The sequence below is a fragment of the Epinephelus lanceolatus genome, chromosome 3 (assembly GCF_041903045.1).
Source record: "Epinephelus lanceolatus isolate andai-2023 chromosome 3, ASM4190304v1, whole genome shotgun sequence".
NCBI classification, from domain to species: Eukaryota; Metazoa; Chordata; class Actinopteri; order Perciformes; family Serranidae; genus Epinephelus; species Epinephelus lanceolatus.
In genome coordinates, this window is record NC_135736.1 from 40,075,508 (window position 1) to 40,100,994 (window position 25,487).

Below are 25,487 nucleotides of genomic sequence, written 5' to 3' on the forward strand. Positions count from 1 at the left end.
ATGCAGATTCGACTAATTTTGCCATATGCAGCTAGACCCCCTTATGTGGAAACATCTGCCACTTGTCATTTGGTAGATATTTCAGCCTGCCAAGAAGTGCACTTCAGAGACAAAACGCTTAAAGAGCCATTACCTCCTGCAGCTTCCACATCGCTTTATTATTAATAAATACCTGAAATATTTCCAGACAGAGCTCTGGCATTCTAAAAACAAACCCTCGAACAGGCTGACAGTAAAAACTTCATTGCAACTGTGTGCCTATTGTTTTATTTTTACCGTCATCTCGGTGCCAGTGGGTGTCTCCTAAGCTTTCACATCCCTGCCTGCACTGCGCATGCTCCCTGCATCCTCTCCTCCATCCACACGTCGAGGGACTTGAAAGCTTGAATAAAGATGCTCAACGTCTCGGGTCGCTGGAGCCTTGTCACCGGGTGAAACTGAGTTATCAGGAGGGACGCGCACACACACAGGAGCTGTGTAGATTTAGCAGAAAGACTATCCAGGTTTCGGGCGGGCACTTCCACCGACATGGAACTGAAGAAATCTATTTCGGACACCGAGCGCGCGCTCAGGAGCTACGGCGCCGTGTCGGAGACGGCATGGACAACAGACAAAGGTGAGCGTCATGTATTAAAATAAGATGATGTTTCACCGCCTGCTGCTCAGATATAGCAGGTTAACGTGTTGGGTTTTGCAGCATATGTTGCACTCTGAGAAAACACAAACAGCACTTAGCACTGAAATGGTTAATACATGACTCACAAAGGTTTGGGATGTAGCTATCAATAGCGCTGCCTCGGTGCTATAGGGCCTATTAATGCCCCTTCATGCACACTATGGGTGTTGCGGGGTTTGTGAATGAATTTGGGCCAAAAGGGGGGTACACCACAGATACAGCAAGCCCGGCGCATTTTTGAAACTTGTGCACATTTGATTCAGTCTGATGCAGAATGAAGCAGCTGTTAATCAATACCTCGGTCCTCTGCTCTCACCAATACAGCCTATAAAGCTACTCTGGATTTTACATTTACAAGCATATTTGAGTTTAAGGCAAATGCCTATTTTCCTCACTTTAGTGATTATTTTTAACCCTTTGAAACCTGAGTCAACATCAGTTCTCTTGTGCTGCATTAAGACGCCTTTCACAAGCATGTAAACCTTTGAAACCTGAGCAAATTGGTTTGATTTATTTTTGATAACACAGGGGAAAGGGCAGTGAGCAGTTTGGCAAGAAATGTCCCACATATTGCAAGAAATAAGGAAAAGATGACAAGGAAATAACCTGAAAATTAGTTTGAAAATTTTGACATTTTTACTTAATTTATTTAATTATTTTTTTAGCACTTTTTAAAAAATAATTTCCTTGCTTTTTTTGTTTTTAATTTTTGTTTTTATTTTGTTATTGCTAATTTTCAGGTAATTTCTTGTAATTATTTATTTATTTTATTTTTATTTTTATTTTTATTTATCTTGGTTTCTTTGGGTCATGTTTTGTTGAATTGTACAGGGGATGAACACTAAAATAACAGTTTCTGCACAATCATGATAATAACTTCTAGTGACACAGTACATCACCACACACTACAGATATAAAAATGACTGTACAAGCTATACAAACACAGTTTCTTGAACATTGTGAGAGCTACTGAAAACCCTGTTTCTATTATTTCGTCCTGCATCTCTTTTATTTGTCAGTCATGGCTGCAATTAATGATTATTTCCCTGATAACTGATTCTCATTTGGTCTGTAAAACATTAGAAATACTATAAAAAAGGTCCTGTTACAGTATGCCAAAGTCCAGTGTGACGTCTGTGAATTGCTTGTTTTCAACAAACCAAAACATATTCAGTTTACAGTGATATAAACAGAGAAAAGCAGCATATTGTCACTTCCGAGAAGCTTAAAATCAGAGAATATTTTGCATTATGCTGACGCATGACAATAACTATCAATTAATTTCCTGTCAGTTGACTTGTTTAGTCAGCTCTAAACAAACTGCAGCTTCAAAAGTGACCATAAAGCTGCACAAACACAGTTTGGACAAGAATAAACATCATTAGCTGCAGAGCTGTTGTGTCAGATGTTTCTGTTATTTTGTCCCGCTATCTAATCCCAAGTGATGACGGGCGATGATGGATGACGCATGTGCTGACAGCAGAGGCAACAATGTGATAACGTGCTTTAAGACGCGTCCGTCCTGGTTGGTTCCACTGACGATAACAAATCACAGGAGAGTAGGGTGTGAAGAAACTTCCAGATGAAGTCAGAGAAGAAGGAAAAAATGCAGTGGATATTTTTAGACACAGAACCAGCCATTGCTCTCTCTCTCTCTTTCTCTCTCTCTCTCTGTCTAACACAAACACACAGTCAGAAAACAAGACAGAGGTAAAGCAGAGCTACGCCTCCCCAGGTTTATCTCTTCTCTCAAAAACTGCCTGTGTTTACCTTGCATTTTCTATTTTGTGCTCCTTTATTTCGAGGAGTGAGTCCAGAGGCAACAGCAGTGTGTATATATACAGTGTGACTGCAGGATGTGTCAGGGGCGTCTGCATTGGATGTCACACAGATGCTGACATTTCCCTGTTGTCGAGCCCCATGTGGCCGCTGCACTGTGCACGATCCAGGCTGTTTATTCCTCATTAAGTCCTAATCCTGATGTACACTGATGATCCAGTTTGTTTTAATGAAACAAAGCTGATTAATTATGTGTGTGAGGAGACTGGCTCACGTCTGCAGGTGATGTGAGGAGCAGGGTTGCCTATAACTTCAGATAACCTCACCTGTCCCCTGGTGGATATGCAGCTTTTAATTATAACATATCAAAGGTGTTGGTTCCTCGTAATGTCTTTAATGCTGAGTGTGTGTGAGCGGCCTGTTCAAATGAGAGGGTGCTGTTAAAACATTATTGAGCTGGCACTTTGCCACCAGTCAGGACTTAATGCAGCTTGGTGTTATTGATGGTTAGCACGTGGCTGGAGTGTGCAAAGAAAAACAAGACAGAAAGGGGACACAGAAAAGATGAAAAAACAAAAACATCTTTAGCTCCTGCTGTATTTTGTATCGTGCTGCAGTTCCATGATATGAAGTTTGATTTTGGCGTCAGAGTCTTTTGTCAGCAGACACGTCGGGCGATGATTCAACATCAACGTGGCACAAACAAACCAGGGCCCTCCTGTGCAGACTTCTGTCTGCTGTGGTGAGTCAGCTCCGTCCTCATGAAAAGTACCACAAACGCAGACTGCAGTTCATGTTGCTGCAGGAGGACGGAGAGCTGGTACAGTCTTCTAATGTTAGAAGACACACTGTGGATAAATGTCATGCGTCACATTTGATAGCTCCGGATTAAAGATGCAAATAGTTTGTTTATTCAGGTGCACGAAGACCTATCAGCTTTGGCATTGTGGTCGTGTCAGTAAGGGATGGCGTTACAGCCAGTATGGACAGGAGGATTAATATCCATACGGACAGGTGCATGTCTAGCCTATATGGATATTAATGATAAAATAAGCAAAAATGGCAAAAAAATCTCTGGTTCAAGCTTCTCAAATGTAAATATTTGCTGGTTTCCATAACCTTTATGATTATAAACTAAATATGTTGGGTTTTGGCAGTTGGTGGGATGAAAAACAGCATTTAATGACATCAACTTAGACTCTGGGAAACTATTCACTCTTTCTAACATTACAGACCAAACATTCCATCAGTTAAACACAAAGCAAATTAATCACTAATGAAAATAATTGCTACTTGCAGTCCTGCTGTTTTAGGAAGACACTGATAGCAGGTATCAGTGTCAGCTTCATGTTCAGGATCCAGTCTCACTGCAGTACATTTACTGTCTCTGTGAAATATTCATGTTCTGCACAGAAGTGAAAGATAGATAACTGTTCATGTCTCAGGCCTGCAGAGATGTGAAATGTAGTCTGACAGGTGAATGCTGGTCATATCATTATGTTGAAGTATTATATGATACTTTTTTTAAGAGATGCTCCAATGATTGAGTGTTACATCTCCACAATAGCTTGAAAAAGGGCAAAATTTAAGCAGCAAAGGCTGAGATATCCAGACCTAGCCTCTAGTATGGGTCACACCAATAACCCTGCATCCTACACTTCTAATAATGCAACTTGTCTTCAATTAGACCCTGCCTGCCTGGTAAATGTCATAGACTGTTTAATATAATAGACGTAGCCTTCGTGACATCGCCCACTGGTTTGTAGGCTTCAGTTCTGATGCCTTGAGTTCATCATTTTGGTTGCCACCATCTCGGTTTTAGAGCAAGAAGTGACCATATTGGGACAAGAGGGTCGAGATGACCTGTAGTCTGACGTGCACCTCCCCAGAAATGTAACTACACGTCACGATGACGCAGTACTCCTGTCTACTCGTGTAAGCTGAAACCATTTCCCTCAGTGGAAACAAAGCTTTTATTTACTTTTATCTCAGAGATAAGAAACAATAAATTGTGTAGACAGTAAAGCCTAGACAAAAATAGAGCAAAAATATGTACCTTTACTTTTGTTAAATGTTGCTGTTGTCCCTGGTTTTATATGAGAAGATGAAAAGATTGCTAGCTGCTAGGCTAATTTATACAATGTAAAATGCCATAGGCTTGTGCTAATAACATTAGCATGTTGTATTTGTGGGGAAAATGTGTCCAGATAAAGACAAGTGTTTGTCTGTGAATGCTGCGAGTTATAGTGAAGCTGATTTGTGTACTTGTGTTTGAAATTGTCTCTATTAAGCCATGTTTAATGTGTGTTTTGATTCGACAAAACTGTACAGTATTTCACAGTAACCTCCGCTGCCGACTAGTGTTTTAGAGGTGTAACTGCAGTGACACGGACACACCACCAGACAAGTATAAATGCTAGCTTGGTTAGCATGGTGCATTTACAGGCTATGGTTAACTGTGAAAATGCTAATTTACTTTAGTTAAAACCAGGCTTGGACATTAGACTCCTTAGAGTGTCTTTTAGTACATCAAACACTTTTTAGGTGACCCAATCATTGCATTTAACTTTCATGAACTGAGAACACACTAAAATAACAACAGTTACGGCTATGCCTGTACTCTGTGAATCTGGGGATCTTCCATAGTTATGTTGCTTTACCAACATTGTAGCAGTGGTAGCAACTTGACAGTGGAAGTCACCTCCGTCACCCAAAGTGGCCACGCCCTTATCCATCCATTTTCAACTGCTTATTCGAAGCAGAGTTGCGGCAGCAGCAGGCTGAGCAAAGCACCCCAGACATCCCTCTCCCCAGTAACGCTTTCCAGCTCCTCCTGGGGGACCCCAAGGCGTTCTCAGGCCAGACGAGATATGTAATCCCTCTGCGTATTCTGCCCAGGAGGCATCCTGATCAGATGCCCAAACCACCTCAACTGACCCCTCTAGAAGTGAAGGAGCAGCTCCACTTCAAGCTCCCTCTGGATGTCCAAGCCCCTTACCCTATCTCTAAGGTTGAGCCCAGCCACCCTTAAATATGCAAAACTTTAAGCCTTAATGAAATGTAAATGGTTGAGTTCTGAAAAAAAATCACCCCCGTACAGTAGGCACTTCAGCATTAGCTTCATTTTCTAGCCCCGGAGGTTGCTGCTTGGTTAATGTCCATGTCTTTCAAATTCCATACCCCCAGTTTTTAACACAAGTTTTCTGTTAAAAGTCTGAAGTGTGAAGATGAAACTAAGATAGCCATGATGATGTCACTTCAGCATCATCTGGGTAATTTTCCTGAAACTTGACATAGCTCCTTCCAAAGCCACAGAGGACATGACACAGCTGTTCTCACTGAGCTGAGTAATGCTCCTCATATGGAGTTAATTGTTTAACCTAGGTTCAGGAGCAGGACCACGCCTCAACCACTCCTCTAATCACCTGACTAACATATATATACCAGCACAGCTCTACCACAGGCCTCTCAGATCTCTCGAACCCACCCTCCCTCCCCTTCTGTTCCTCTCTCTTGTCAATCTGCTGCGTACCTCTCCTCATCTCATTCTAGGCATCGACTGGGGGCTTCCTAAACAGCATGGGCTCATCAGAACTCGAGACGGAACCCCCACACTGAGTCTCTCCGCCCACATCTACACCTCACCCAGTCCGACCCTCCGATGACGTCATCTCCATCCCGTTCATTCACCTGCAATCTGCACTCCCCCATTCATAACCATTTTCTGACAATCACATCCTTATTAAATCTCTAAACTGCATATCATTGTGGTGTGGTCCTTGCTAGTGAAGATGAGTTAACTGATCTTCATGTGTAACACTGGGGGAATTCTCCTTTAATTATTTGCAGTGGAGACAGATGGCGATATTTGGAGGAAGAACACTTGATGACATGAAAGAGAAGGAGAAGGAAACCAGGACAACACGCTAATACACAATCAGCTCCTTCAGTTTAACAGCCATGGAATATATTTGTGTCAGCAAATTAAGATCCATACTGTTTCTTGTATGTTTTCAGGTGCTGGTAAAGTCATTTGCAGTGGTCAGTGTATTGATCAGTGCAATAAGTGTTTGGTCAGTGTAGTCAGTGATGGAGAGTGTGAGGTCAGTCATCCAGGTCAGGGAGGAATAACCCAATCAGCAATAAGCCACAGCTGCTCATTGATCCATGTCAGTGTGAAGACGTTTTTTTTTTCTTCTTTAACAACCTTCCTCTTTTGAAAAAGATCTCAAAGTGCCTGTTTCGCATGCTTAAGTCCTGCTTGTCCTCATGTCACACACATCTTCACATCATCAGTGACTGAAGACTTTTAATGGAAAGCAGTCATTTGTGCCTGAGACACTGCTGTGACTCTGAGACGCAAATCACCCCTCTCAATTAGACATGCTGCTTTCTATCCAAATATCATGTTCTTGGCTGATGTGAGATGACACGTCACAGGGAGACGGGGTGAGAGATGTGTCTGCCAAGACGCTGACACTGTGAGAAAGTTTTTTAAGGATTAAAAAGACAGAAATTAGGACAAACTCGTGAGTGTATTTCTCACATGAAATTGAAGGAAAACAAATACACGATTAACATGTAACCAGGAGTTTTCTCTTTGTAATTTAAACCAGAAAATAATCTTCAAACTCGGAAGCACCGTCAAAGGTTATTTGTCTTTACTTACTTAGTCATCATCTACGTCACTGATGATTAATTATGAACAATGTAAATACTTTGTGAAAGCCTGTTAGAAGGTTTTGTCACGTCCCTCGCTGAGTGATACTGACGCAGGAGGCACCCATTGGCACCTCTATGAGACGTACCGGGCTTTGAAGAAATCGTTGACAGTACTGACACTTAGAGCACTTGACATGGTATAAGTAGTAGGGCTGACCCAGTCCTTTGAAGCTTCAATTGTTGCCATATTGATCAATGTCCAAATCAGTATTTGAATGCTTCGATTTTTGTTTGTTTTTTTACTTCTAAAATTGTGGAGGAAACTGAAAGGTGGCAAGTGTCAGGCACAAATACGACTAGTGTTCTCCGTGCAGTCAACAGCTCCAGCTTCAAGTACTGAATTGGCAGTCTGACGAGGAAAAGGAACACGTGAGACAAGACAGTTTTCCATGGTTGCCAACTGTAGTTAAGCACCTGCTTTGCATCTGGGCCTGACCCCTGGTATTCCGTGTTATTAATAACTTACAGAGACACTGCTTGCAATAGTCCACCTTCCACCTTTTCTTCCCTCTCTCTCACACGCAGCAGCGGTAAGCCCCAATAATGTCAGCTCGAGTGCAAGTGGTTGATTAGTTTTACCCCCCCTGTTGCCCCCAGGTTCAGTTGCGTCCTGTCAGAGCTTTGAATATTCATGGGTACTTATTGATGAAGCTTCGAAGCTCCTAAGATGGTATTCAGGACAACCCTACAAAAGAACGAGAAACTCCATGTAGGGTGGAGGCGAGGGGTGGCGGATGGGTCCAACAAACAGAGATTTTCACCCAGGATTCAGCTGTTTGTGTCCTGTGTGGAACCAAAAATCAATGCTTTTTTTTTTTAAACCAACGTTATTTAACTTAGGTCTATCACATACTGTGCAAATTTGCGTCACGTTACGAACTTATTTGAACCCAAAACATGATGTTTTTTCGCACCTAACCAACTCCGTTTTGTTGCCTCAACCTAACCATGACCATTTGACAGTGTTAACCATGTTACAGTGTGTTTCATCCAGGAGACAACTGTGCGTCACATACAGATGCTAAGGGATGTGTCACAGAGAGACACCGAAGGGTGCCTTCGGTGTCGGTATCACATGCTAAGGAACGTGATAAAGTGTCGATATTTTATGAGCTTGGATGAGAATGAGTTGGAAAGCACCAGAAGTCTACCATAAAATATCACTGTCAGTTTCAATGTTGAGGTATTTGGTCAAAAATATGATATCTGGTTTTTAGCCCTGTGTCTAAAGCAGAGCTGTCCTTGTGGAAAAGACGTTATCACTATAAGGACGTTGAGGGTTTCATTCTTCTGTCCTCCCCTGCCTTTAAAGTCTACTACCTTTTTTATTCCTACCTTTCCTCCCTCTGCCTCCCAGGTCATTCAGACGTGTCCATGGCAGAGAGCACCATGGCTCCAGAAGAGATCGAGGTGGAGATGGCTCGTATCCAGCGCCTGCGAGAGGTCCTGGTACGCCGAGAGTCCGAGCTGCGCTTCATGTGAGTTGCTGAACTGTCATTTTTTTTGTGCTTTTGTAACACCGGATGTAATAGAGTGTGACAGAGATTGAATCGATACAGTGTAAAAAGCAACTCCTATGGCTGTCCTTGAGTGGATAATAAGGTTTTTCTGTGTTGGCACTCTCATGACACGCTGCAGAGACGCTTAAGTGTTTTCTCCTTGTGACATAAGTTGGCTCTTTTAAGGCTGCTCGATACTGAGAGAGGCAGCATTTGTCCATTGACTATGCAGAGGGTTGGACATGCCAATAGCAGCTGGATGAGTCACCATGATGAACTCAGTGGCTCGTCATCAGCATCAGCTTCAAGTATTATGGCATCCTGTATTTATTTCCTCTCTGTCTGAACCCTCTCTGCGTTTATCATAGGGATGTTGTGTCTGCGCTTTCTGTGGAGAATGACAACATGATCAGACAAATACTGAGATCACACTGCAGCAGTACATTTTGTACAATACAAATCTGCTGTCTCAAGGTCTTGTCACTACAGTAAAATGACAGTTTGGATTTTATGAAGTGGGGTTGTATGAGGCAGTTATCCATAGTCAGTGTGTTAACTAATGAGAGTATTTTCACTGCTTTACCTTACAGTCAGACAGTGATTTCCAACAGGGAACTGAAGCTTATGTTGCTCTCTTGATTATTGTTTTTGTACTTTTCCTGTTTTGTTGTTGTTGTTTTGCCTTTGATTTTTTTTTATGTATTTGTTGTACGTTATGATGTCATGATTACTTGTGTGTACCCCAGGAAGAGTGGTTGCTACCATGGTTGAGGTTAATGAGGATCCAAATAAATAAATAAAGCCAGACTCCATTGAGAAAAACAGCAATTTAACATTGCTAAACACAGGAGCTGCTGGTCTACTGCTGCCTCCATCAGTTATTTAAAGGGCTGTCAAGCAACTTTTGCTGTGATAGTATTTAAGAAATTTCAATTCAAATTAACTTTGGCAGATGTGTCATAGTAAAGCTGCTGGATTGGACACAATTGTCCGATCACCAAAACTAGTCTGCAGTCCACCGCAATCCATTTTGTAAGGCAGTTGTTCAGTCACAGGTAGACTTACTCAGTTTGAACACCTGGTCGAGTGTGGCTTGCGAGGCTGAATGCTAACGCTAGCATCAGAGGCCGTGTTAGCTCGGACCTCCGGGTTCATCGTTAAATGCTTTGCGTTGAGGGGATTCTTAGGCTTGAAGTTCTCTGCTGGTTCGGAAATTCCTTACTGCAGAGATTTCAGTGCTCCTATCAACAGTTCCATCTAGGTTTTTTTGAAATGCAAATGTGCCATTATGGGGCTAAGCAGTGTCACCTCCATCATGTAAGAAAGCTAACGCACCGTGTCAAAGGGCACCACGGAACGCGATTAATCAGCATTTTTTTAAAACACGTTATCTTTTCTGTGATTAATTTATTGAAATGAACGTGTTATTTTGACAGCCCTAATTATATTGTTTGTGATTTTGTGTGACTTTGGTGTTTAAAAGTTTTTGTGCAGATTCACCAAAGTCAGAGAATAACACAAACTATCTAACTGACCGAGGTGGCAGTAGGCCAGCAGCGCCCGTGTTCAGCTATCAAAGTTACTGTTACAGCTTCCCTGTATAAATGGGCTGTCTGACGGAAACGTAAAGTGGTGAAAATACTCGCAATATAGCATAAACTTATGCTATCTTTTATTTTCTTTACGTGGCTAAAATACGTTTGGCAGCACTCCTTTCTGCTTCTCCAAACTTGCCGTGTGCCAGTCACCATCTACTATATATAATAACTGACTATGGATAAGTACCTCATACAACCCCACTGCAAAAATCTGAACTATCCCTTTAAGTGCACTGTCAGATAATGTGAAACAGGCTGCAGAATTCACTGACAAATACACACCCAAATCCCAAAATATTTAGTTTACTTCACTGTAAAACAAGTCATAGCAGCACATTTGGACATTTCAGAAGCTAAAACTATTACATTTTTTGCATTTTTGCTTAAAAAGTTACTAAAATAATTAACAATTGTAACTTATTTCTCCTAGTCGATCAACTAGTCATTGCAGCCTTTTAATACAGTCTCACAGTAGACTACATGTAGGGCTCAACAGTACGACTGGAGACTATGTAAATTAATATATATACATTTATATTTCTTTCTCTTTTTTCTCATTTTTAATGCTGATTCAAATACTGATTATTCATCTTTTTTTCCACTTGTTTGCATTTAGAAGTAGAGTTCAGTGAGAGCAGGTGGTGATTACATCCTACACAACTGATACACAAACAAACAGCTTCACTCCATCATCACAAAAACAGAAAAACAAACAAGCAACAGCAGACAAACAGTGAACAACGTACCTCACACAACACAGGGACAAACAGTCGTACAATAGAAAATTAATTTTGGCATAACAATATTGGAGTTTCTCAGTTTGATTTTTTAACTTTGACTACATGTCACAATATACTGATATTGTAATATAAAATGACATACTCTGTGATGGAGGATTTCACACTCCTACTACATGCGATAAAACAAACAAAGCAGTTTTGTTGTTGAACTTGTTTTGTCACCATTTTTTGTTTTGCTTGTCAAATTCCACTTTCAGTGAACCAGGAAAAAAAACTGCATTACATTATCATGAAGTGTCTCTAATATTGCACCTTCACAAAATTGAATTGACAGTGAAAATATGAGCCACAGTGTTGGGCACTGTTTATTTGTATGTGCTGAAAGTGCATCACATTGTCTCAGCGCTGTAACAGAACAGTGTTATTTTGTGGGTCATTACTCCTCTAACATGTGCAGCCGCGATGGCTGAGGTGTCGGATGATGCTGATACACATCTCAGAGAGCTCACTCAGTGGGTAATGTTAATTCACACGCCCACTTGAAAGGCTTCATTAGGCCGCCACGCTGCTTATTGCTTACGTCTCTGTTGTCAGCCTCCGTGTGGCTCAAGACGCCACATAAACACACACACACACACATATACACACATGCATACGCCCAAGTAGCAGATGGAGTGTCAGAGTGCAGAAGCTGCTGGAATCCACAGAAAGCACTATAGGAGTGAAACATGAGGCAGAAAAAGGGAGAAGAACAGAGAAAGAGGAGGAGAAAGAAGCTGAAGGGAGGGGTCAAGAAGGGGAGAAAGAGAAGAGGGAGGTGTGAAACAGAGCAACAGGGATAAATGCAGAAGGAAGAGGAGGGCGGGGGGCTGTGGATGAGTCATCAGCCTGATCTTTCACAGACAGAATTAAACCTGTGGTAGCTGTCACAGCTCCGCAGACAGAGAGGAAGAGAAGGAGGCGGGGATTTAGGGGAGAAGAGGGGGAGATGTGGAGGCCGGAGGGTGAGACGTCAGGGCTGCAGGGGCTCAGAGAGCTCCGAGAGCAGCGAGGATTGATTTATGTTGCATGTTTCCATCTGCACACTCTCCACTGATGTGTGACACATTGGAGCCTGAGGCTGTGATGTCTTAATGACAAGTACAAAAGTGGATTTTACAGTACAGCAGCAGAGATTAGTGCCGAAATGATCTGCCGACTAATCAATTATTCAATCGACAGAATAGATGATTAATCGTTTCAGTTATAAATAAAGCAAACATGCCAAGTATTCGATTTTGGTTGTGCAAATGGGAGGGTTTGATAATTTCTCTGATTTATATTAATGTTGAATTCAATATTTTTGGTTTTATACTGCAGGATTAATATTAGATTTACTCTTTTAGTCCAAAGCTAACAACAGTGCTTTTGTCCTACTTCTTTTTATCAGCCTCTCAAAGTCTTGTAACTATTAGTCCTTTATTTTCAAATATTTGCACATTTTCTTTTTAACTGTTTATTTTTTGTGTTTTTCCTTTAAAATACAGTCACATATATTCTGGATGTCACAGATATTATTGTAGATGACACCATCTTTGTGATTACCGGTCATGGGTTTATCTTATTGAAATAATCTACAAAATGTTGCCACCTTTCCTGTCAGTGAAAACTAATCTCTAATTATGTTTCATCACATCTTTTAACAAAGTTTAGTGGGCTGTAGGGTTTTCTGTTTCCAGTTTAACAAATGCAATGTTTGAGCCAACAATGTCACAAAGCGTGTCATATTATTTTGGTTATTTGACAGTTCTGTCATAACTGCTTTCACTCCAAACGCCGCCAGACCTGATCTGGAGTGAGTCACTCCTGTAAAACCTCAGACAGATCTTAGAATATTTTAGAAGAAGGAGAAGAAGACGAAGAAGAAGACGGCACACAAAGACCTGAAATACACACACATGCACAAACAGGACCTATACATGCATTAAATGGAGAGATGTCAGAGTGAGAGTGAGGGCTGCCTTGGACAGGACACCTCTGCAGTGGGCAGAGGGCTTGGCGAGGATGGAGCACCTGCCGCAGCAAGCGAGCACGCCATCTGTAGTCATTTTGACTTGACCAGCGGACTTCACTGCAAGCCAATTGGCTGTTGAAACAGATGAGCAGCCTTAAGTTCTAAAACCAGCCACTGACGATTTGACCAGCAGAGTTGCAGGTGACAGGAGTTCACAGTTCTGCAACCTTTCTCTGCAACATTTCAAAACAGTTTCGTCTCATTGCGAATACTTGGTCTGAACTAGGCTTTAGAGATTCCTCAATTCTGATTGAGGAATCTGATCAATAAGAGGAGAGTATCACAGACTATCTTGGTGCTTCTCAAACGCTTTCTCCTATTACTCAGTGAACCCACATCAGAACAGGCTGGCGAGTGCTCAGGTGTGCATCACTGAAGAGGCCCTGTCTTTAATTCCGGCAAATTGTGCACAAAGATTTGTGGGTACTTGACAGGATCCTTGACAACGGAACAGCCCTTCGGCGGGATTCAGTGACGTAGCTTCATTGAAATTTAGAGGTTTAAGAATCCCTCCTTGACTTTAAGAAGCACCATCTGTCTCATATGATGTGTGGATGTCGTGACAGTTTCAGCAAATATGACAAGAAGTTCTTTTGTAAAAGTTACCTTCTGTAGCTTTAGGAAGAATGGGACGCAAACAAACTCTGATGTGCATATTTGCCCCATAACAACATGCTAGGAGGGGTCAGAACCAAGTTGCGATCTATTGTTTTGTTCGTAAGGACCAGAGCTACTGATGTGATAATTGACAGGTTCTTGAGAAAGCCTGGAAATGATAACAGATAACAAATGAAATGATAACTTTCCCCAGCCCAAGTTGGGTGGAAATATTCAAGTTTAAAAGATGAATTTCTGAGCTTTTGGAAACTGTGAATTTTTCACTCGATCAAGACATGCCTGACAGATTTCACTGTACAAATCCTTCGCACAGATGTTGCAGCTACGCCTGTTTTTCCTCCCGGATCTACGATACAACACAACTCTGCCCAACATCATTCCAATCAGATAAAGACGTCCAAAGTGGATGTGGAAGCAGCTAATAATATCTGCTGTCCCTCAAACTGATGGAGGCCAGTGGTTTACTGTTTTCTTTCTCCTTTCCTTCTAGGATGGATGACATTCAGCTCTGCAAAGACATCATGAGCTTAAAGCAGGAGCTGAGACAGATTGTCGCAGTACCAGGTACGGCTCAAACACACACACACACACACACACACACACACACACATACACACACACACTCCTAAAGAAAACCATCTGTAAGCATTTCAGGAAAGAAACCTCTGAAATTGATCCTCTGTGTGCGAAATTGTCCACGCTTCCTGTTTGGACTCGACCAAAAATAGAGTTTTTTGGCAGAAAGTGCTTCTGTTTGCAGCTCGCAAGAGTCCCATAACCCCAGCGGGTGTCGTGGTGATTTATAGGGAGAGCCGTTACACTAAACTATGCAGGATTGATCGTAAGTCTCGGGGACGTGGTGGAGTTATGAGGGAGAGATAATCATACACACACAAACACACATGCATCATCAGTGTGAAGGCAGTGTGAGCTGAGGGAAGCTTTCCAGGCATGGCGTCCAAAATGAATTTCAGTAAACACTCATTTTTACTCCCTGGGTGTTTCTGTGGTGTGTCTGTGGAGCGGAGTACAGAATCAAAGTGAGCTCCAGTTTTGTTTGTGTCTGAAGTGCAGCGGGAACGAGCTGAAGTGGCTCACTGACATCATCTCACATAGTACTCATGCATGAAGCTCTGCATGCAGGGAGCCTGGCAACAGTGTGTGGGGGCAGGAGGGGCTAGTGTCCTGTTCAAGGCCACACACAAACACACACATATACGCAGCTAAGAGGCACATGTGTGTCCAGTGACGTGCCAATCACAGGGCTTTTTTTAACCACTAGACTCACTAGATAGATAGATAGATAGATAGATAGATACAATACATAAGGTGCCAATTGAAATAAATAAAGGGGGACAAAGGATCTCCTGAGGCATTCCAACGCAAAGAAATAAGGTGATCACTGCAGCTGCTTCTCTGTCCAGCCATGATGTTGTGTAGAGGGTGTCTTGTTCCCGAGGATGACCTGCACCTTGCTCTGTGTGCGTCTCTCCACCACAGTCCCCACTGAATCCAAGATCCGGCCAAGTACTGAACCTGCCTTCTTAATCCGCTTGTCCAGATGTGGATTTACCTCTGTGGTTACGTCTGATGTCCTGATTTGTGTTGATTTGATACAGGGCTGCAGTCAGGATTTTAAAAACACTAAGGTCATTTTTTCCATTTCCACTGTGAAAAGTTGTGGATGGTACCAATGGAACCGTTCCGTACCGTCCCCATGTTTGGTCCCCCCTCTGTTGGGGTACCTAGCACACAGATCTGGTACTAAAAGGTGGAGCTGTGAACACTGCAGTCTGTTGACTGGTCAGTAGCAGACAGTCACTCTGCTTAGGGCTGAGTTGTGGCTGGTTTTGAGGCTCATATAACCGTGCTCATGCATTAAAATTATTATTTTTTGCAAGTAAGACAGTGTGTGGGAGTGTTTCTTTAAAACCACCAAATTCCCTTCAACAGAATCCAGAGGTTGTGACGTCTCCGTCCTCAACAGTGGCTGCAGCTTTGATTGGATTGCATTATACTGTTAAGCATTCCTATTATTTTGTCCACCCCCTATGCTTATGGGATTACTGCTCGCACAAACTGCACATAAAAACTGCCCCTTGCTGACATTCCCATGAGCCACCGGGGCCTCATGTTTGCAGCTGCCATGGGTTCTGGCAGCCCATAACTCCATTCCAGCACAATGAGAGTCACATGACATACAGACCGCGCGGCTTCTCCGGCTCCTCTGACATTGGGATTTATACATTGTAGCCACGCGCCCCTCAGATTGTTCTGCCCCCAGGGGAAACACAGTGTAGCTGCACTGCTCCACTTTGTTTCCGGATGGGAGATAGAGCTGATGTGTGCAGTCAATTTTCCCATTTTCCCCACCTAGCCTGGATACAGGCAGTGTCAGACAACCTGCCTCTGCAACTGTCTGCGCATGTGTGTGTGTGTACTTTATGTTAGGTCTGTTTATGTGTGTCTTCCTCTGTGCGGTGGAGTGTGAAGGTTAGGAAAGTGAAACAAAGCAAAGAGGATGTGTTCGTAGATCTCTGACTCTGAATGCAAATTCCTTTGCAAAGTGAAACAAAACAAAAAACAGAGCTCTCTTCCATTTGCATAATTAAGTCAGTGCCTTATTTGTAATACATTATACATGAAGAGAGAATTAAGGGTCTGTTTGCGATGTGACTCAGTGTTTAAGAGCCAGCTGACTCTGCTATAAGGTCAGCTTGTAAAGGTCAGTTGCGACTAAATGTACAAAACCTGCATTTATATTTTATGAGATGAATTAGTGGAGCATCATGGTTTCAGTTCAGTCTGCTTGTCCCTGTAGTCACCCATTTATTTATTTGTTTGTGACTTTTATTTTCTGTGTCCTTACCCCACAGAGAAAGAAAAAAACAAGAAGCACAGGCAGCGGGAGGAAGAGCTGATCCTGAAGATTCATAAACTGGTGCAGAAGAGGGATTTCCTGGTTGACGATGCTGAGGTGGAGAGATTAAGGTACATACAGCCACAGTTAATATCCGGGCTCTGCGGGTGGTGACCGACTGTTTGTTTACTCAGACAGTGTTGGGTTGAACTGCTTCCACTGTTTGTTTCTTCATTTGATAGACACAGGAAGCCTCGAGAAACAGCGGGAAGGAGGCTCATTAGAGTAATGTGAGCGTGACTGAAGCCGGGGGATGGGGTCACTTCATCATCACAGTACTGCCTGCTGTGTGTGTGTGTGTGTGTGTGGAGGAGGCTGACTGATGACCATGGCTCTGCATTATCATTTTCTGCTCCCTCCTCCTCTGCTCCCACAGATAACCCGCAGAGTGTGACACAGAGATAACTTTCAGATAGACGTGATCATGATGTAAAATTATAGTCTGGTTTGGAAACACTGGATGAGCAAATGGTGAAGTTTCTCTGAGCGACTGCAAAGGTTCATTTTAAAAGAGGACTATTAGACATGCTCTAGTAATGGGTTAAATTAATCACTGTAATGAGTTAGTCTGTCACTGACAGTTTGAACAAGCTAGGCTAGCAGCTCTGTGAGGCTGCATGGCTAAATGCTAAATTAGCTGACGTTCTGTTTACAAACTCTCACACCACATCTCATTTATCAAGTCGTATGCTCAGTGCTTCCCAAACACATGCATTTTGCCATAGACTGTATATAATAATGGATGTAGTCACCCTCATGTCACCCACTGGTTTGTGGACTCATGTTTTGAAGCCTCGAGTCTGACATTTCGGCTGTCACTATCTTGGTTTTTGGAGCCAGAAATGATCATATTTGGACAAAAAAGCAGAGCTGTGGAGAAGCAAGCGGTGGATCTGACTCATTGACTGTAGTGACACCTGTCACTCATGGCAGCCTGATCCTAAATATGTGTAACTTTAAGCCTTAATAAAATATAAACAGGTGAGTTATATAAAAAGTCACTCCCTGTACAGTTGTCATGAACGTTGAAATTAGCTATAGAGGGCATTTTAACATGGGGGTCTATGGGGATCGTCTGGCTTCTGGAGCCAACCTCAAGTGGCCGTTCAAAGAACTGCAGTTTTTGGCACTTAAGCTTTGGCTCCATTTTTCAACCCCCGAGGTTGCTGCTTGATTTTTGCTTAAAAAACACATCAGCACAAACAGTGTCATGCACGGCAGAGTGGCGTGCCTGGGCGAACACAAGCTTTTGAACCCTGCTCAAGATGAGCTCATATACAGTACAGGCCAAAAGTTTGGACACACCTTCTCATTCAATGCGTTTTCTTTATTTTCATGACTATTTACATTGTAGATTCTCACTGAAGGCATCAAAACTATGAATGAACACATGTGGAGTTATGTACTTAACAAAAAAAGGTGAAATAACTGAAAACATGTTTTATATTCTAGTTTCTTGAAAATAGCCACCCTTTGCTCTGATTACTGCTTTGCACACTCTTGGCATTCTCTCAATGAGCTTCAAGAGGTAGTCACCTGAAATGGTTTTCCAACAGTCTTGAAGGAGTTCCCAGAGGTGTTTAGCACTTGTTGGCCCCTTTGCCTTCACTCTGCGGTCCAGCTCACCCCAAACCATCTCGATTGGGTTCAGGTCCGGTGACTGTGGAGGCCAGGTCATCTGCCGCAGCACTCCATCACTCTCCTTCTTGGTCAAATAGCCCTTACACAGCCTGGAGGTGTGTTTGGGGTCATTGTCCTGTTGAAAAATAAATGATCGTCCAACTAAACACAAACCGGATGGGATGGCATGTCGCTGCAGGATGCTGTGGTAGCCATGCTGGTTCAGTGTGCCTTCAATTTTGAATAAATCCCCAACAGTGTCACCAGCAAAACACCCCCACACCATCACACCTCCTCCTCCATGCTTCACAGTGGGAACCAGGCATGTGGAATCCATCCGTTCACCTTTTCTGCGTCTCACAAAGACACGGCGGTTGGAACCAAAGATGTCAAATTTGGACTCATCAGACCAAAGCACAGATTTCCACTGGTCTAATGTCCATTCCTTGTGTTTCTTGGCCCAAACAAATCTCTTCTGCTTGTTGCCTCTCCTTAGCAGTGGTTTCCTAGCAGCTATTTGACCATGAAGGCCTGATTGGCGCAGTCTCCTCTTAACAGTTGTTCTAGAGATGGGTCTGCTGCTAGAACTCTGTGTGGCATTCATCTGGCCTCTGATCTGAGCTACTGTTAACTTGCGATTTCTGAGGCTGGTGACTCGGATGAACTTATCCTCAGAAGCAGAGGTGACTCTTGGTCTTCCTTTCCTGGGTCAGTCCTCATGTGTGCCAGTTTCGTTGTAGCGCTTGATGGTTTTTGCGACTCCACTTGGGGACACATTTAAAGTTTTTGCGATTTTCCGGCCTGACTGACCTTCATTTCTTAAAGTAATGATGGCCACTCGTTTTTCTTTAGTTAGCTGATTGGTTCTTGCCATAATATGAATTTTAACAGTTGTTTAACATGTGTTCATTCAAAGTTTTGATGCCTTCAGTGAGAATCTACAATGTAAATAGTCATGAAAATAAAGAAAACGCATTGAATGAGAAGGTGTGTCCAAACTTTTGGCCTGTACTGTATATGCTCAGGCAGGCTGCTTGTTGGCAGTGTTTTATACTGAAAAGTTTTAGTGAAAATATGTGTGTTTGGGAGTTTCTGAGCATAAGACTGGATAAATGAGACTTTGATTATACTGCAGGAGTTGTGTGAGAGTTTGTTAACAGATGTTTGTAAATAGTTTCATTCATTTTCCATAACCGCTTGTCCTGTTGGGGGTCTCAGAGGGGCTGGAGCCTATCCCAGCTGACATTGGGCGAGATGCGGGGTACACCCTGGACAGGTCGCCAGACTATCACAGGGCTGACACATAGAGAGAGACAACCATTCACACTCATAGTCATGCCCATGGCCAAATTAGAGTCACCAATTAACCTGCATGTCTTTGGACTGTGGGAGGAAGCTGGAGTACCTGGAGAAAACCTAACACAGGGATAACATGCAAACAGGTTCGAACCAGGAACTCTCTTGCTGTGAGGCGACAATGCCAACCACTGTATCACCGTGCTGCCTTGGATATGATTTTGCTGTTGTTAAACGTGGTCCCCAATGACTTCCATTGATGAAGAATGTTGGTAAAGATTCTTAGTCATCCAGGTCATGGTAATCTTAAGTGCTATATCCTAGGCAACTGGACTTGCTTACGTTTCATCAAGACGTTTCACCTCTCATCCAAGAGGCTTCTTCAGTTCTAACAGACCGGTGCAGAGCCGCAGGCTTTAACCCCTGTGTGGGGGTGAGGTCACATGTAAGTTGTTGACCCACCTAGCCTTAATGTGTGCCAATAGGTCTAAACAACCACTCCACAAGCACATGGCACATTATAGGAGAGCCAGCTTCTCGATTCAAGACTCAGCTGTCGACTTACATCTAAAGGAGATAAGACACTCTTTTGAGGACAGCAATGTTCACATCTTGGCCAGAGAAGACAGATGGTTTGAAAGAGGCGCGAAAGAAGCCATCTTCGTCAAATTGGAATGCCCCTAGTTCAACAGAGGAGTTGGCCTATGACACCACTTCTCACACATTTACAATACAGTCCTGAGATCCCTCCCCAGATAGCATGGACCCACCTAACCCTAACGACACACATGATGGCCGGGTAGGTCAACGACTCACATGTGACCTCAACGACTCTGTAAGGGTTCACACCCACACAGGGGTTAAAGCCTGTGACTCCACACCAGTCTGTTAGAACTGAAGAAGCCTCTTGGATGAGAGGTGAAACATCTTTAAGAAACTCAAGCAAGTCCAGATGCCTACGATATAGCACTTAATTAATGAAAAATGTTCGCCTTTATTGGATTCTCCGTTCACTGTGGAGGCATTATAAAAATAATAAAAAATAATAATAGTAATACGTGGTGATTAACTGGTACATAAATGGTCATTTTGTGGGGCACAAACAGTAGTTCAGGTTCATAAAGCTGTCCAGTAACCAAAAAAAAATCTGTACCGACTGCATTGTATTCAAACAGCTGACTGTGTGACTGTATCTTAATCTCAGGGAGCGAGAGGAGGATAAGGAGATGGCTGAGTTCCTCAGACTGAAGCTGATGCCGCTGGAGAAGAAGCTCAAAGCCACACAAAGTGAGTGACAATGTCTGGGCGGAAAAAAAACCCAGCCAGAGTGAGGCAGGATTAGTGTTCCCTTTCACTTTGTCGGTGTCATGATTCTCTTTTTCCTCTCTATTTAAGATCCTCCAAAGCCCAAGAGACAAATCCCAGAGCCGCCTCCCAACAAACCATCCATCACCAAGTCAGGAGTGGCCATCATAAAGGATTGCTGCGGAGCCACCCAGTGTGCCGTCATGTAACTGACACAGACCTCCTAACGACCTGTGTCAGAAACAACACACTCACATCTCATGACATGCCATAAATCTCTTCCTGTGACGGAGAACCTTTGTCAGCTGTGGTTTCCCCTTGAAACTGTTCAGGAATCAGGTTTGCAAATGAATCACAGATTAAGTTTCAGCCTCAAGATTTCAGCCCGGAGTTTGGGAGCTGATCCCTGATCAGTGCACGTGGGAAATCTTGATGAATATGTATTTGAAGTAAAGGGAACTACAAGCACAATGATTAGAAAGTAAATAAATGCTGGGGTTCTCTGTCTGACAGGAAAAAAAACATCTATTATCACCCCGTCATGTTTGACAATGGGCATTTATTTTTCCATTTCAGCCCTTTAACATCAACCAGTTAACCTCTGTTACTTTCAGGAGTTTTTATCTTTGTTCCCAGGTGGGACGGACACGTGGCCCAGACGAACAATATGGTTATTGGTATAAAAAAATGGTATAAATGTTTGAGGGAGGGCAGCAAGTGGATGCTTTTGCATTGGAGCTGAGCAATATTTTTGACTTCATGCATTGGCTCAACATCAGTTTAATTCTCTATCTGTGATTCTGTGATATCTAATGTACTGGATTTAAAGGTTGAGTGTGTCGGATTTAGTGGCATCTAGTGGTCAGGTTGCAGACTGCAACTAACTGAAACTTCTCAGAAGAGAACCAGGCTCCCAGGAAGTGGCTAAACAGAATTACACCGTCATGTGATGCCATTGGGCACAGGATTACTTTTTCCCATTAACTTACAAGGCGAAAGAAACGTCTGTAAATCAATATATACATTTTTTTGAGCTTCACAGCCCCTGTGAAATGACTCATTTCATCATCAGAATTTGATCCATTTGGACATGATAATACTTGAAAAGTCTAAAAGAGACGCAAGAGAACATTTTTGGCTTACTGCCCCACTGAGCAACGTTTATAGGTATAACAGGACCCATCTCCGATCTGTATCCAGTTCTCTCAAAGCATCCATGAGGACCCACTCCATATGTATAGAAGTGGCTCACTCCAAGGTAATGAAAAACACACAACTCTTAGTTTCAGGTGATTATACAGTCATGAAAAATTAGTTCTGTTAGCTTCATCACAGCGTGACCTCCAACATGCACTGGGGCAGTTTGCAGCCCAGTGTGAAATGGGATGGGAGTCGGCACCTCCAAATCTGAGGCTGCCTCCAGTGAGGGAGTTCAAGTATCTCAGGGTCTTGTTCACGAGTGAGGGTAGAATGGAGCATGAGAGAGATGGGAGGTTTGGTGAAGTGTCTGCAGTGATGCAGGCACTGTGCTGGACTGTTGTGAAGAAGCAGCTGAGCCGGAAGTTGAAGCTTACTGGTCCATCTACGTTCCAACCCTCACCTATGGTCATGAGGTCTGGGAACGTCGTGGGTTCCCCCAGGAGGAGCTGGAAAGCGTCACTGGGGAGAGGGACGTCTGGGGTGCTTGGCCTGCTGCCCCTAAGACCCAGATAAGTGGATGAAAATGGATGGATGGATGGATGGATATTATATTCTATTTCTGCCAATATATCCCCCTTGATCCCATGCTGGGCCGTTAGAGCTTTGGCAGCCTTAAAAAAATCTGTGGTGGTCATTGTAAGTTAACAAAACACAGAAAATACTCACACAGTTGCTACAGAGTTGGGTCATATCAGCTGTGCGTTTCAACATTTGCATTTCACTCTGTAGTGGCTAATCCTTACTAGCATGCAACCTCATATGACCCAGTTCTGTAGCTGTGTTTCCACTGGTTCACAGCTCTTTCATTATTTTGTTTAACCCGTTTCTGCCAACACTTTAGGGCCTAGTGTTTGGGATTTAGTGGCATCTGCGGTTGCAGACCAACTAAAACTTTTGCTATGTGCCAAGCAAGAATTCAACAACACTAGAGCCAGTGTTTGGGATACAGACTCCGAAGAAGAGGACCTGCTCCGTATGTAGATATAAACCAGGCCCACAAGAGTACACCAAACCATGTAACGTCTGGGTCTATGGTCCCAATGATGCGGATGATGTGGGTAATTTTATACATGAGAGGTCAAACGTTTCAGCTTCATGCTGACCAACTTTCAATTAATTAAAAGTGACCCACCTCCACCCCTGTATCCAGTTCTCTTTACACATCCATGATATAAACAGTTCTTTCTGAAGTATAGAAAATACGATCATTAGTTTCAGGTGATTATACACTAAAGAAAGCATTATATTTATTAGATTTCTGCTGATATATCCTCCTGAATCCTACACACTGGACCTTTATAAATAATTTTATTCAACATGGTGGGGTGTTGTTCTAAATGATCCACTGTGCTTGCTCATTTCCCACATACTCTTCATACTAACATCATCTCAGCCATCAGCTACTGGGAATTACTGACCGTGGTAGTATGACATCATTCATAGTTATTATGGATATTGCTGACAAACAACTTGCATCCTCTGAATTTAGTCTTGCGTTTTTATGATAAACACCAGGAAATGAAATGAATGCAACTCTCTTGTAAATGCCTACAATAGACGGTGTATGTTTGAGTGTATTTAGGACATTAGTGACTCCTGTCAAGCAAAGTGTTGCTCTCTGTCACTTTACCCTCCTTCTGATAACTTAGCGTTCTGTAGTAGTAGTGAATTTATGAAGGTCCTTATGTTGAATATTGAACAAATATGCAGAAAATAAGCTGAAACTACCTGTACATACATGTTTAAATAAAGGGCATCTTTCAGGAACACTGGGTGATTCTTCATTGAGTCATTTGATTTCTCTGAAACAAACTGATTGAGACGAGGCAGAATTGATGCTTGTGAAATTTATTAACAGAAATCTTTTGGTCCTTTCAAACACTTTAGACTGTTAGAGCGACTTCTGGTGTGATGAGGCAGTAAAACAGTGCGACAGAGGGAGGGAGGTGAGTGTAGAGAGGACACGTCAGTGAGACAGTTGTTGACCAGGTAAACAAATCATAATTACAAGGCAGGAGATTTAAGGACACTGCTGAATAATAATAATTTCTTGAAGTGTAGACTTGTGCAACGTGAAGACTGAATAAGCAAGACAAGGTCGGACAGAGTTAAAAAGGAACCGAGGCAAAAACATGTTTTTAATCCCTCCCAGTGCACTGCCTCATTTCACATTTCATGAACCAAAACTATGCAAACGTGCATATTTTGACAGGCACAGTAGCTTCTCACTGATGTAACTAAAACAAAGAGTGAAAGCTAAACACAGAAGTTAAATTCATTCCTCTGAGTTAGTTGCCACTGCGGTACGCCGGGGGAGAGCTAGGCTTTGCTCAGAGTCACAAAAAGTAATACATTCTTACTGCCAAAGTTAAATCTAGACAATTCCTTCTGAGCATTTTCAGCTCCTTTCTATCATTACCAACTCTAAATCATTAACTGAGCTGCTCATTTCTTTATCACAGAGGTTTACAGACAGTCAGAACTCTAACAGCCCTAATTAAAAACATTTTGATTGGCGTTTCAGACAATTTGATGAGTTGGCAGGTGGAATCTAGCAAGTCAAAATCAAGCCCAACAAAGAAAATGAACACTGGCTGAAGAGGTAAACACCGAAACCAGACAGAAACTGATTAAATGGGCTCTTACCCATTCTTTGAACCTTTCCTCTCAACACAACAACCTTCAGACTTCAGCGGCGCCTCGGTCATGCTAAACTTCATGGCAGCCAACAGTATTTGGTGGCAATTCAGCAGCCAGCAGTCTTGTAAACACTTGAGACAGGAAAATGGACAAACCAACACATTAGTAAGTAAAAACTCCTATGAAAGATGTGAGGGAAAGGGGGGGGAGAGAACGATGGCGATTCCTTTGGCGCCGAGGCAAATACAAGCCATTGTAAAAGCCCGGCAGATTCCAGAGAGCCGCAGAGGGTCCTCTGTGTCTACGTCAGTCTGTTCAGGAGGCTGCACAGAGCCCCCGTGGTGCCCCACAAACAGCCTCCTGACCCATCTCTTTCCCCTAAAAACTCACAACCAATCACCTCGTCGTTAAAAATCAAAAACTCAGGAGTGCTCACTGCTCCCCTCCAAATCTTCAACTCAGGCAGTGGACGTCACCGCAGACGCAGCACTCTCCAGCAACAAGGTTAACTCAAAAAACCTTGAGCATTTATGTGGCAACTGCGAGAGGGTGACGTCAACTCTAAGATCCCTAAAACACGGTGCAAATAAAAGACCTGATCTTAAAGAATGTCTTACTGTAATCTGCTCCTGTCTGCTCCTCCTGGGCTTACACCTTGCATAAACTCATTTATGCACACCATGCACATTTCACACCACCTACTCCAGTGTAAACCACGTTCAGACAAAACACAGCTAAAACAACACAAACACACCGGCTGCTGGCGAAAGCCGAACAAAGCATCTCTCAGTTCCTGCTGCCTGAGCACACATCCAGCCCGA

The 25,487-nt window shown here is 42.9% G+C and overlaps 1 protein-coding gene across 1 annotated transcript; it reads left to right on the forward strand.

Moving 5' to 3' along the window:
- Positions 1–325: 325 nt before the first annotated feature.
- Positions 326–23,793, forward strand: bmerb1 (bMERB domain containing 1). Its single transcript, XM_033622978.2, has 6 exons — positions 326–616; positions 8,535–8,655; positions 14,176–14,249; positions 16,562–16,676; positions 20,726–20,808; positions 20,917–23,793. The coding sequence occupies exons 1-6, from the start codon at positions 529–531 to the stop codon at positions 21,033–21,035; spliced, it is 600 nt and encodes a 199-aa protein (XP_033478869.1). The 5' UTR covers positions 326–528; the 3' UTR covers positions 21,036–23,793.
- The last annotated feature ends 1,694 nt before the right edge of the window (positions 23,794–25,487 follow it).